The following is a 14,485-nucleotide window of genomic DNA, read 5'->3' on the forward strand; positions in this document are numbered from 1 at the left end:
AGACCACATTCTGCATCAATCACAACATCATGGCTGCGTAGGAGAAGGATCCGGGTACTGAAATGGCCGGTCTGCAGTCCAGATCTTTCACCTATAGAGAACATTTGGCGCATCATAAAGAGGAAGGTGCAACAAAGAAGGCCCAAGACGATGGAACAGTTAGAGGCCTGTATTAGACAAGAATGGGAGAGCATTCCTATTTCTAAACTTGAGAAACTGGTCTCCTCGGTCCCCAGACGTCTGTTGAGTGTTGTAAGAAGAAGGGGAGATGCCACACAGCGGTGAAAATGGCCTTGTCCCAACTTTTTGGGGATTTGTTGACACCATGAAATTCTGATTCAACATATTTTTTCCTTAAAATGGTACATTTTCTCAGTTTAAACTTTTGTTCTGTGATTTATGTTCTATTCTGAATAAAATATTAGAAGTTGGCACCTCCACATCATTGCATTCAGCATTTATTCACGATTTGTATAGTGTCCCAACTTTTTTGGAATCCGGTTTGTATTTGCACTAATATTTTTCCATTTTCAGCAACGTTCAAGAATACTGTGCCCATTGTGTGTATTCTTTTTTCAGGTACAGCAATGTGACTCTATATGCATTATTGTATGGATTTTGCACTTTATTCAGGTCACCAGATAGTTAGCACTGTATTGCTTAGTTATTATAGACTGCCTCTGAGTACGTTAATATACGTTCCAAGCAGGTCTAACATCGCCTTGCTCATTATGGACTGCCTCTGAGGACATTTAAAACGAATGGTTCTTATGTGACCTTGTGTTAGCTAGCAAGCCTAGGTCTAGTGCGACACAGGAAGAACCAAGTGGTTACATCACAAGCAGATCTAACACCGTCAAGGGTAACCCGCTGCTAATATGTGTGTTTAGAGGGTATGGCTCTCGGAGTTTTGGGAGAAGTCCGGTTCCTCCCAAATGTCAATGTCCTAAGGCCTTATGCAGACTTAAGGAAATTCATGTGTAGCTACTTGTTCAGTCATCATGGTGACGAAGCGTAAAGCATGGTGTGAGGAAGGGATTACAGGATAAAGCCACCCTTCTGTTTGCGGGTGTCTCATAGCATCGTGGAGGGACTACAGTAAATGACACCCCCACGCTTCCAGTGGTGCTATGGCTCGGTATCCACACAGGAGCATTTGAGCACTTTGTGCAGTCTTACTTGGTTCACAGGTTATTACCAAGAGGGCAAACTGTGAATGGACACCCTACTCATACGGGCAGGAACCTAGAGGTAGCTGTCTTAAATGTTAGTATGTCAGTATTCTCATACAGCACCTTAACTTTTATTTGGTACCCCTGAAGCATATTCTTTTCTTACCCTAAGCACAAGCCGAGGACGGCTTGCCTCTTAAGTAATGGAGAATGTAACGCCCCGCAAGGGGGCATTTCAACTCTTTTTGCCCCATCACCATCTCTTATGGTTGATCTAATGGCATCATGTGTATTTATTCCAGATCCTGCACAATGTGTACTTCTCCTTATGCAACTGTTGTATTATAATGTAATGTGCCTGGTTCACCAGCAGATGGCGGCAATGTTGGCAGAGCTAGTTTATATAAAATGGAACCTTTTTGTCTCTAGAGAGGGAGGAGTCTAGTTAGTTAGTGAAGCTCAGTCTAGCCTTCTTCTCCTAGGGGAGAGGTTGTGTGCAGTAGAGAGTCTAGCCTTCCCCTCCTAGGGGAGAGGTGGTGTGTAGTCCACCCTCTGCAAGAAGGAGGTTGTGCAGGAGGGAGTTCGTCCCTTCTGGGGGATCCCTGCCTAGGCCAGCAGAGCACCATCAGCTCAGCTGGAACAAGAGAAAAGAGCCTCAGAGAAGCCAGGAGGAAAAGTTCCCTGGATAAAAATAAAGAAAGAGAGTCAGACTATAGAAAGTAAAGTACAGCAGAAAGGACAAGTTTCTATTTAATCCTGCTAGCACAGCAGAGTCAGAGTGACAGATGTAGCAGGGCCAAATGTGTTTTCCTGCCAAAAGTTAAGACAAAACCTGCTGATGACCAAGATAATGCTGGAAGATTGTTTCTGATGCAGTAAGTTTATTCAAGTAAAGCTACTGTTCAATGTTATATCAAGTCTGGACTCAATTCATTTCATCATCCCCTTCCCAACTACTCTTTTCACTGCAGCGGACAGCCACGCTTGGGGTTCCAGCGTATCCATGTAGGAGCACCGTGACACGTGCAACACCACCAAGGGACATTAGGCCACCCTTACACCACTCTGGCATTCCTATCCTCGGTACTACTACACCTACTAATAAGGGGGGCCCAGTCTCTCGTTGCTGAAATGCAACTGGCGTCACAAAAAACATTTTCCCTTTAAGGGAGCCCCATGCCGCGGCACCGCTCCGCTGCATTTCCAACAAATATAACATCTATTGTTTGTCCCCCAAGCAGTTCTAATTGACCAGTGGAATGGCAAATTGTTATATCGGTGATCGTTACAGCTCCATGTCAGGTAGTCTAATAGGATCCCTTACTCGATACATTTCCTTGAAATGACAGATATCATTGTCTTCTCCTTTTTGAAAATGATACTGAGCTAAACACAATGATAGTGATGGCCAGGATGATGGCCAGGCAGATAGCAATCACCGCCCCAGTAGATGGATTCGAGGAAGGGCTGCTTAGACTTTCAAAATCACCAGAAATTCCTGCAAAAAAAGAAACAAACAAGAAAACAGAACACAGAAAATGTTATGACTGTATTAAAAAAATTTTTACATCTATCATTAATGCTTCAATGTATTCATTTAAAATTATGCGATGGAGAGTAAAACTTTTAGCATCTTAGGCTTCATGCACACGACAGAGTCTGTATTTCAGTCAGACAAAGGAGTCACAAAATACAGATACTTTCTGTGTGCATTTCACATTTTTCTCACTTACATCAATAGAAATGACTATTCTAGTCCGCAATGCAAAGCAGAATAGGTCATGTTCTGTAATTTATAGATGAGTGTGCAACAGCATGAAGAGTCACAATAGTGGCCCCAGAAGAGAGTGGGGAGGGCAACAGCAGTGGCAGTAACAGAACAAGATGGTGGCAGATCACAGTAGGGGCAGATGGTGTGTGACATCAGGCAAGTGACAGCATCAGAATAGTGGCAGCAGCAGCAGGTGGGCAGATGTAATGGGCCATTTGTCACAATGTTCCTGTGTGGCGGCACACTACAGTCAGAAAATTACTGCCAGAATGATCTAGTCTGTTGTATCAGGCAGCGGTCTCTAGAAATCCTGGTTGATCCAGGCCTGATTCATCTTTATAATGGTTTGTCTCTCAACTTTTTGTGTTCAAAGGCAAGTTCTACTTGGGGTAACTATGCCCCGCTGCACTTGCTCTGATGCCACACTACTGGTCAGGCAGGAAAGGTTGCGTCACCCACGATGCTAGGGAGGCTCGTCTTCGTCACAGCCTGCTATTGGCTGCTCCCCCTGTCCCCGGATGTTTTGATCCATACAACAGGGAGATGCAGCGGCGGCCGTGTGGAGATCAGAAATGATGTGGATGTCGGGGAGCGGGGTAAGTATAACCTATATAAGGGGCCTGAGCATTGGGGGGGGGGTAATTATAGGGGTTGGATAACCCCTTTCATGGCAAAGCAGATGAACTCGGTAAACTCGCCTATATATTAGGCCGCCTATTGAAACTGTCTGATGCACAGTAAGTCTATGTATAATAGAACAAATTAAGTATAAATGGCACAGCAGATGAACTAGATAAACGCACCTACATATTAGACCGCCTGTTGCAAGTATAACAGAGCAAATTAATTATTAATGGCGCAGCAGATGAACTAGGTAAACACTCCTATAAATTAGATGCACCATAAGTCTATGTAACAGATCTACTGGCACCCTGACTGGGTACCTCCGTTGATGTATGCTCCTGGTGCTTCCCGAGGGATCCATGCACTCCGCTCAACACCGTAACCACCACAGGAACAGCTCTTACAAGAGCTAGGGGTTATAGCCAGGGGAGTATACAGCGTATAGAAATCCCCACACACATGAGACGAGGCTCTATGTTGAAGGCCAAAACAGGAACTCTTTATTGAACACACAAGCATTGCCTCTTATACACATTTTCCTACAAGGGTACCACCCCCGTGGACCTGGTTGGAAACGGAGGACATAACATAGTGTAGTGTCCCACTAGGTAGGGGTGGGCACTACACAAGGGTCAATTGGTGTGCGCGTTACTCCTACTCACAAGGAACAGAAATGTCATATTTAATTGTGCATTTAATGTATGTTCTAATGTGTTTTTATATGCAATGTTCCCCTGTATGATGCAATAGCAGGCCTAGTTGGGTGTAGTTAGACATCCCAGACACTAGAGGGAGATAGGGAGCCCCTAGTATAAATGTCCAGGCCCAGACTGGGAGTGGTTAGGTCATAGTCAGGAGTCTGTGGAGACAGAAATGAGAAGGCACCAGCCCAGGATATGCTGAGGGCCTCCTCCTGACATGCAGCTGAGCAGTCCTGGTTTCTAGCTGCACCAAGGGGCTAGATGAAGTACAGCCTGCTTGGAGACCGAGTTCATTCCAGGGGACTAGAGGAGTTACCTCGTCAGCCTGAAGCTCCTGAGGCTAAGCTTAGCTCAGTTGAGATACCCCAGTAGCAGGACAGAACCTCCTGGGAGAAACCCACAGTCCTTCACCAGACAAGTCAGGATACCACAAGCAAAGATAAGTAACACTGATGGGCAGATGCTTTAGCAAAGCAAAGCAAGGATTTAATACGAGAGGAAGATATAGATATACCAAGGATTTAAGCCACCATTTAGGCATCCGGGCCTTGGGATAGAAAGCCAGACAGGAGTTCTAGAAAGAACAGTGTACGCTATTTCTGAGGAAAGGTACAACCTGATTCTGAGTGCATTGTGGATTTACCCTCTGAGTATCTTGCATAATCAATACCTGCCATCTTGTGGAATAAGCCTGCTTGTAAAGCTGTGATCTAAAAGACTGTGTTAGCATCTGTATGTACAAAGTTGGACTGTTAAGTAAAGCAACGTTTGGTTCACTATACCACCTGTGTACCTCACTTATTCCAACTATACACCGGTGTGCCACCGTCAAAGGCGCTGGCGTCACGAAACTCAAAGGGACCTTGCCCCAGGCACTCAAAATACCCGTAACATCCAGGGCACCTCATCCACCATCAGGCCTGGTCCCTACATACAGAGTGTGCCCCAGAGGAACCGTGTCTACCTCTCCTTCACTGCCACATGCCTGCCCAGGGTTCTCCAATACAGTGAGCTACCCTCGATTGCCCATAACCGTGACCTCACTTCGCTATACCCTGCAGGTCTGGCGTGTTGCAATAGCAGCCAATCATTTACAGTTTTACAGTTTAAACACAAAAACTATACATTCAACAAACACAATGGCATTGCCTGTGACGCAATCAATAACAGAATAGGCATTGTCTGTGACGCAATTAACAACACAATGGCATTGCCTGTGACATATTTAACAAACACAATGGACTTAATTACTCACAGGCATAAAATACACATGTTTCCCAACTACAGAAAACACCCCAAAACACCACATATCCCCATAAAAGTTACATCCCCAGATAGCCTCGATCTGGGTGAACAACCTATCCAAAAATCACCCAGATTGGTTCAGGGGTTCAGGAATTTCCTAGAAGTCTTATTTTTGCCCCACCGTGCACATGGTCACATGCCCCAAAAAGTTCCAGGAAAAAGTCCACAGGGCAAGAGGCTGGCTAGCAGGCCTCTCCAACTACCTGTGATGAAGGTGCTTTCGTCACAGTCTATGTATAACAGAACAAATTAAGTATAAATGGTTCAGCTGATGAACAAGATGCACAAGGCGATTACACTGAGCCTGCACTGTCCCGGCAGTCTAACTATGCTTTCCCTACAGTGTCTGAAAACTCTCCCTATGATCTCCCTATGCTGTTGCTATCCAATACTGTACAATTAAAAGCTTTGTTAATTACTGTCCCTAGCACTTGTCACGTCTCTCCCTGTGCCCAGCTCACAGTAAAATGGAGACCGGACGGGGCTACTATAGGGGATGGCTATCTGCTGATTAGCTGGCTGCACGGCATCATGGATCAAACCGCATTCATAGGCTTTTAGTTGTACTTTATAGCACGTATAGCTGCCATTTTAGAAAAAGAAAAAAAAGTGTTACCACGAAGCGCAAGGAAATTCGAATTCGTGTCAAATCACATTTTTCCTGAAATTCAATCATATTCAATTTGTTTAACTTCCATTTGCTCAACACTAATCTCCATGGAGATTGCATAAATATAGATAGAAGGGATACATAGACCCCAAAAATGAATTGCCAGTGGAAATCTGTCTGCATGAGGATGAGCACTAATTCTCTAAAAGTACTGAGTTGTAAAGTTCTACAAAATTTTCTTCCACTTACTTAGATCTTGTGTGAAATTCAGCAGCATACTACTGTGGTTGACCTTGCAGGTATAAACCTCAGCAGCCACATCCGAAACATTGAAAGATAATGAGGTCAGATATGTCAAGTCAGGAAGTGGCAGGGTCAGCTTTTCCATCATCTTCTCCGATATGTGGTGTCCGTTCTTGTACCACATTATGAAGATGTCCTTGGGGTAATGTCCATATGCTCGACAGTAGAGCTTAACTCCAGCATTGTCTTTAGGAACCTGAGTCACTTTCACAACTGGAGCCTCTGCAGGAGATAAAACAAGAGTTCGTAATTAAGAGTTTGATGTTTTTGTCACCTTTAACAAGAGACCCTCGGGGGGATCAGCTGATTGTCGTGGGGTTGTCTGCCTAACATACAGCTAATTTTGCCAGGGGAAGATTTGGACAGTTAAATATTTTCACAGTGCAGTGGCTCCTGGAAGACTTTAATCCACCAGACCAAGACTCACTGGTTGCTGGAGCAAGTGTCCTGCTTAAAAATAAGCCAAAATTAACAAAAGAAAAACGGACTTAAAAAATTTGCTTTGTGATAAAGTCCTCCCTCAATATTTTTACAAATAATAACAGGAATATACATGGACATGTAACATGTGAGGCAGATCTGTTAAAGTGACACAGTGCTTTCTAACCGCGTGGTACCTGCCCATGTGAACACCCCCTAAGGTCAGTTTTACAGGAGCCAAGTGGCCTAGTCCAACCACAGGTCTACTGACCTGAACACAAATAATCATAGGGATCTATGATATTGATATTTTGGGGCAGTAGACCATGAACAGGCTTCGACACTCAGGTGCTAATACAGGTGCAAAAATTCTCCCATAATACATTTGTGTGAAATTGTCCTAAACCTGGTGTCACACATAGGTTTTTGTGGCATTATTAGGTACGGTTTTTGAAACAGTTAGAAGCGTATTAAAAATAAAAAGGAAGGACTTAGACTTCACTCACAGATGGTGGAACTTTCAGCCAGAAAATCAGATTTTTACAAAGTTGTGGATCTTAGGGTGGATTTTACGGCTGATTTTTCCATGCAGAATATGGGGATTTCTTGGTAAATTATTTTGTGGATTTCTGTGCAAATTACATCCCCCATTGAAATGAATAGATACATTCAGCATCAGAAAATCCGCAACAAATCATCATTTAGGCCGCTTTCAGATGAGCGAGTGTCACGCTGTGGACTTACAGCGCTGCACCCGACCTGAACTTCCAGCACTGACGGGGTCACATAGCATTATATTGATTTATGATGCTATGTAACCCTTAGAGGTCTGAAATGTATTGTATAACACTGACAATGATAATGCTGTCACTGTTATCTAATACATTCCAGAACTGTAAGGGTTACATAGCATCATAAATCAATATAATACTATGTGACCCCAGAAGTGCTGGAAGTTCAGGACGGGAGCTGTCTTATACTCACGCAGAGAGTCCGGAGTGTGCAACTCGCTCGTTTGAAAGTGGCCTTACGCTGTGGATTGACACTTTTCGGTTCCAATAGATAACATGGGGGATGTCTTTACATTGTAGATTTTCTTTCGGAAAATTCCACCACAAATGAGTGCAACCTCATGTTTCCCCCTCCTGCTGGAATCCGTTTCTGGATTTTGATAAAAAAAAACTGCATAAAAAAACTTTTCCAAAAACCTATGTGTGACACCAGCATAAAAGTGGTGTCATAGGCTCATCAAACATCGGCTGCTTATATAACCTGAGGCATTTAAGGGGACATTTATGAAGACCAGCGATTTAGACGCCTGCGTGGCGGTTGATCCACCTAAGTTATGTATAGGCGCCGGCCGACAGTTTTCTTGCCAGCCCGCCCATGCCATGCCCCGTTTCAGACCTGGCGTGAGCGGCAGAAAAGGTCGCAGATTGCATGGTAAATAACCTTCGTGCCACAATCAGATATATGCCAAAAATGGCAGCAGAGGTCTGACTCCCAGCACCCTCACCAATCAGCTATTCAAGGGACTGAGCTGCACCTAGACCATGTGACCAATGGCTAAGACTAGCTGGTCGGCGGGGGTGCCTGGAGTCAGACCCCTCACTCATTAGATATTGTTGACCTATCCTGAGGATAAGTCATTAATATTAAACAACAAGAAAACATTTGAAACAAGTTGTATTTTTTGCACAAGAAAGAAACAAAAGTGAGAAACAGTTGGCCTAATTTTGACATCATTGTTAACCCCTTCCCGACTGCCCTCTGTGTATATACATTCTATCTGCACATGCCCCGTGCAGATAGCACATATATAAACGTGCAGGCAGCGCTTTAATCCTAGCGCGGATCATCAAAGCTCCTGCAATCTAGCAGGGGCAGGTCGGGTCCCGGCTGAGGGTACTTTCACACTTGCGTTGCTTGATTCCGGCAGGCAGTTCCGTTGCCTGAACTGACTGCCTGATCAGGCAAACTGTATGCAAACGGATGTCATTTTTTCTGACTGATCAGGCATTTTTCAGACTGATCAGGATCCTGATCAGTCTGAAAAATGCCTGATCAGTCAGAAAAATGCATTGCAATGCATTGCAATACCGGATCCGTTTTTTCCGGTGTCATCAGGCAAAACGGATCCGTTTATTTTTTTTAAATCATTTTTAAAGGTCTGCGCATGCGCAGATCGGAAGGACGGATCCGGCATTCCGGTATTTTGAATGCCGGATCCGGCACTAATACATTCCTATGGAAAAAAATGCCGGATCCGGCATTCAGGCAAGTCTTCAGTTTTTTTCGCCGGAGATAAAACCGTAGCATGCTGCGGTTTTCTCTTTTGCCTGATCAGTCAAAACAACTGAACTGAAGACATCCTGATGCATCCTGAACTGATTACTCTCCATTCAGAATGCATGGGGATATGCCTGATCAGTTATTTTCCGGTATAGAGCCCTCGTGACGGAACTCTATGCCGGAAAAGAAAAACGCAAGTGTGAAAGTACCCTGACAGATACAGCGGGTACCCTGAGGATAAGACAGGAGCAGTTTATTACCACTTCTGCCTTCTCCTGTGCCGGCAGCAGATCGATGCAGGAGCGCAGGGTGACAGCAGGATGCAGCCGAGCCACTTCCTCTGTTAGTCCTGGTGGTCACGTGATCGCCGGGTGTCTCAGGGCAGGAGCAGAGCTGCCGGGTCTAAGCAGACCCTGATTAACTCTGCCTGTGTGTAATGCCCCCAAAGGGGTCTGTTTTCCCCATAATTGCGGTTCCTGTGGATGCCCCAGTTACAGTGGAAACAGTGAAAAAAAAAAAAGTGAAAAAAAATAGTCAGTGTCCTCCAGAGGTCTTTTAACAACCTCCTGGGGGACATGTTTTGTGCCAAAAATAAATTAAAATATGATAAAAAAAAATATAAAATATGCAGTCGCCAATGGAAACCGTCACCATAGTTGCCCTGTTCAATCAAACCTATACATGTTATATATCAAAACGATGGTCACAAAATAGGGAACCCATTGCAATAATTAATTTAAGATTTAAGAAGTAAAAGCTATAATTATAAATAATTACTTTTTTTTAAGAAGTAGAAGCTATAATTATAAATAATTACTTTTTTTAATAAGAATTAGCGGTTTCCCTCCAAATTAAACCTAAAAAAAGAAAAAATATCTAAACAAAAACTTTCCATTAAAAAGTCCTAAATGTCAAGTAAAGAAAAATTGCAAAAATACTTTTGGTAGTCAAAGAAATAAAAAAGTTAGGGTCACTAAACCACCACGTGCACAAAATCACAAAAAGTTGCCTGGACATTCAGGCCTGGTCATGAAAGGGTTAATGATAGGCACTGACATTTGCAGGCAGAAATGATATGTACATAGAAGAGAAACCTACAAGAAGTCATTCATAGTCACCCATGTAAGCATGCTGTACCTTTCCTATTAAATGTGCAGTTTCCCAGCGACAGCAGTTCCGTTATGTGTGGTATACACGTATTCAGCAAAATAAATTTGTTTTCTTGTAATATAGTTGCATTAGAATTAAAGTTTTCTACAAATTCCTCAGCTTCCGGAGTCTCTGCTCTCCATCTCGCAGTCTCCACGTTGAAAGACATTAATGGTTTTCCGTCATAACGATAAGTGAATTCAGCCTGGATTGTGCCATTATCATAGAGCGTACACCCTTGTAATCTCTGCAGAACGTGGTATCCTAGAAATGGGAAAAAGATGTAGAAAAGGAGTCTATGGATGAAAACAGAGGGCTTATGTCTGGTCCATTGATTGTAAAACGCAATATTCTAATATACTGTACTTTATGCATCAAATGGTCAAAGGGAATTCTTCAAAGCTTTGCATCGTGATCATCAAACCACCAGAATAGATATTTGTTTTTATTCTTCTCCCCTATCTCCCTGGAGCCATAACTTTTTTATTTTTCTGTTCACATATCCATATAAGGTCTTGTTTTTTGTGGGACAATTTGTACTTTCTAATGCCACCATATGGCATGCAATGTAGTGGAAAGTGGGAAAAAATTCCAAATGGGGTAGAATTGGAAAAAAAAATGCTATTCCTACACCGTTTTACGGGTTCTGTACGGCATTCCCTTTGGGGCAAAAACTGACCTGTGCCTTTCATTCTCTGGGTCAGTACGATTACAACGATACCACATAGGTTTTATATATCTAAATACTGTATTTTCTATATTCTATGGAAAGAGGGGTGATTTAAATTTTTTTTTGTTTTAGTAGCCAGCACTAAAAATTTTTTTTAATTATTATTCAATATTACCACACTCCATACAGGAGCATGTTAATATGTGAATTGCTCATTTCTTAAATTTGCCTGCCACCTGCTGGCCAACATAAGAATTGCAGCTATAATACGCTGGATTTCCCCAGAGAGACCCAGCGTATTAAAGTCAATTGTCGACATCAATTATATATGTTCTAACCATTAACTTTTATTCTGTATGGAACATTATCCCTATGTAGAGTGGGGGGAACGTCACTTCCGGTGCGTTCCATGCTGGAGCGCAGACCGGAAGTGACGTTTCTCCCCCCGTTTTTGGCACCTCTTTTCAAACATTTCATGTATTTATACCCTTCAAAACACGTATGATGCCATATGCTCCTGATGAAGGGGTTCTTCTTATACCCCGAAACGCGTTGAGCAAGATACCTTCACCCCTACCCTGTGGTTCAATAAAGACGATTGACAAAAAGCTGGACTGGACTGCTGTCATTCCGTGAGATCCCACAGGCTACCCAGGCGCAGGAGGTTATTCGGAGGGTGTTTTGAGTTTATCCCATCCGATACCTCCTGGGTGAAGTGAGTCAAAATTGCTTTTACTTTGAATTTTTGTTATGACATTTTCCGATTGATCTCTTATTGAGTCTTTTAACGCATTTGCCAGTAATTTTAATACATATGTAAAAAGGAAAAATTTCTTGAAGACACTAACCCACTAAAGGTTATATTCTTTATACAGTTTTTCATTCGAGGGATGGTGGCGCCCCCTAAAGGGGAATAAATATCTTTTGTTCTATCTTTTCTGTCTATACCTCATCGACTAGGGGATCCCCCTAATGGTTTTTTTTCCCCCTGGCAGCCTAATATCCCTCTGACACCAAAAAAATATATACAATTTCCACCTTCATTGATATTTTCACAGATCCCTCCCTTGGCGCCCTGCTGGATATTCGTATAACGTATGGATGCCAATGTATTTATTAAATACTAAAACAATATAATACAATTACTTAATATAATACAATAAAATACAATATAATACAACTGTCTCTGCTTTCTATGGACACAAATACAGCTGCCAGAAAGCGGGACATAGCTCCCCCGTACCGGGACAGCCACTGCAATCCAGGACTGTCCCACTGGATCCGGGACGGTTGGGAGGTATACATATTAGTTGGATTTTTTAATGCTACACACATGTGTTACGCAAAATACTGGAATATTCTGTGCCTAGCAGGGCACTGAGGATATAAAAACTCTCTGCACATCACAGCGGAAACTCTCCAAACAAGATGTCTTTTGAACACACTACCCTGTCTCTTTGTTATCCACCATCTTGGACGCACATCCAAGAGCTTGCCAGGAATTGACCTTCACTTAGTAATTGCTTCTCTACTTTATGTAACTGTTGCAGTTTCTTTATATGTCTTTTATACGTCTGCTTTTATTTAGTAAATCACTTATTCACTAAGCCATTGTTTATGCCTATTTATTCAAGTATCTCTGAATCCACAGTAACGCAGGCTGTTCCTGAATACCTGTAATTCAGATACTGAAGGGTTAGTGGATACATCTCGTAATGTGAAGATACAGGAAGCAGAATCCCATATTGGGGTTCCTTGGGCCCACCAATGGAAATTATTCTCGAGGTTCCTCCCCTATATAATCAATAAAGTTTACTACGATTTGAATAAAAAAAAATAGACCCCAGTGGATGGTGATTGGTTCCAAAGACAGTCACATGCTTTTTTCTCTTGGATCCCTAGCCAGACATGTACATTTGCTGCTTAGCACCTGTGTGCAGAATACAAGTACCTGGGAACAGCCTGAGGATGTGACTCTGGAGTATAAACATTTTTTTTTTTTTATTACAAAAGCCTACAAAACTTTTGACAGTTTCCATAAAACTGACAATGACATGCAGGAATTATTTCAACACAACTTACCTTCTGCGTGATTGAAAACATTTGAGATGTTATGTAGGAAGCTTTGAAAATTTCTCTGTCCTGAATAATAAGAAATACTTGCATCCAATAATGTTTGATTTCGACTTTTAAACCATGGCACTCGACGTTCTACCACCTCATTGTCACTGTCATACCAGAAAAGAGTGATGCCATCTAATGTCCTTGTCATCATAAAATAAGAAATGTTGGAAGTCAAATCATTGGTGATAGTCGTGTAGAAATAATGAGTGTGGACACCTGTGTGTGAGAAGACATGAGAATTTAGGGCTTGTAGTCATACTGATATCACCTCAGTGTTCTTATATATTATTAGAATTTTAGTAGGGATTGGGGTTTTAAAAAAAAAAAGTAACAGGTGGACTACATCCATTGGGCTTTACCATCAATGACCTATATGGCAGAATAAGAATAAGTCATAAATCTGTGATAGGTGGGGGGCTAGTCCACATCGCAAAAAAAATAGAACATGTTCAGGTGTTCATGGGGTTCCGTGCCTCCATTCCGATAGCTGGATCAATAGTGTGTGAGAAATTGGAGGATCATTAGGGGATTCAAGTAAAACAACTGCCATATTCTAACAGGGAGTTACAAGCTGTTTGCATGAGTAGAGAAAACTTCACAGCTAACGAAGTCCTTTAATCACAGCAGCATCAGCACTGATTCAAACAAGCAGCTTTTGCAGTGTGAGGGTAGGCGGGAGGTGTGATGTGGGCTGGTAGGCTTAGAGAGATAGTGTAGAGTGATATCTGTATAATGGCACTACCTGTTGAGGAATTAAGATAATTGAGGTTGGAAGCACAAACATCTAATATAACATGTTTTCAAAGGTAGATGAGAATCTAACAGCATTGTCATTTTTATCTACTAGAGCTACTCTTTAAGAGTCTATATACCAGTTTCTAAATTAAATCTTATAGCGACCCAGATTGTCCACTATTCTGCCTGTGAAAATAAGTAATCAAAGAATTTGTAAAGACACTCAGAGTCTCATCTATCACCCAGGATACATTACCTGAAAAGCCAAAACGAGCAGAAAACAGGAGGAGAAGAACTTGAAGTAACGCACATCTTGTCATCTTAGTGAACGATCCGCGTGTCTTCGCCTTCTGTGATACAACTTAAGACTGGAGGTGTGCACAGCTTAAATGCTCACCACCCTTTTTATAGAGCCATCTAGGTGTGTCTCCGGCTGGCACATAAAAAAGTCCCTTGTTAGAATAATATCTACATAACTCCCACAGGGTCAGATAAACCGGTATTTTCTACAATGCTCCTAATTATATGCTTTGCAGAATAAAAACAACGTAAAGTAATAATAAGCCAATAAAGGTTATAGGAAATCTGCATCTGCAACTGTCGTGTATA

At 42.4% G+C, this 14,485-nt stretch overlaps 1 protein-coding gene across 1 annotated transcript; it reads right to left on the reverse strand.

Annotated features, from left to right (window-relative positions):
• Positions 1 to 497: 497 nt before the first annotated feature.
• LOC122946842 (major histocompatibility complex class I-related gene protein-like) lies at positions 498 to 14,253 on the reverse strand. Its single transcript, XM_044306701.1, has 5 exons — positions 14,133 to 14,253; positions 13,100 to 13,357; positions 10,336 to 10,611; positions 6,433 to 6,708; positions 498 to 2,670 (listed from the first exon to the last, which is right to left on the reverse strand). Exons 1-5 carry the CDS (start codon positions 14,194 to 14,196, stop codon positions 2,525 to 2,527), a joined length of 1,020 nt encoding a protein of 339 aa, XP_044162636.1. The 5' UTR covers positions 14,197 to 14,253; the 3' UTR covers positions 498 to 2,524.
• Positions 14,254 to 14,485: the final 232 nt, after the last annotated feature.

The sequence above is a fragment of the Bufo gargarizans genome, chromosome 9 (genome assembly GCF_014858855.1).
Source record: "Bufo gargarizans isolate SCDJY-AF-19 chromosome 9, ASM1485885v1, whole genome shotgun sequence".
NCBI lineage: Eukaryota > Metazoa > Chordata > Amphibia > Anura > Bufonidae > Bufo > Bufo gargarizans.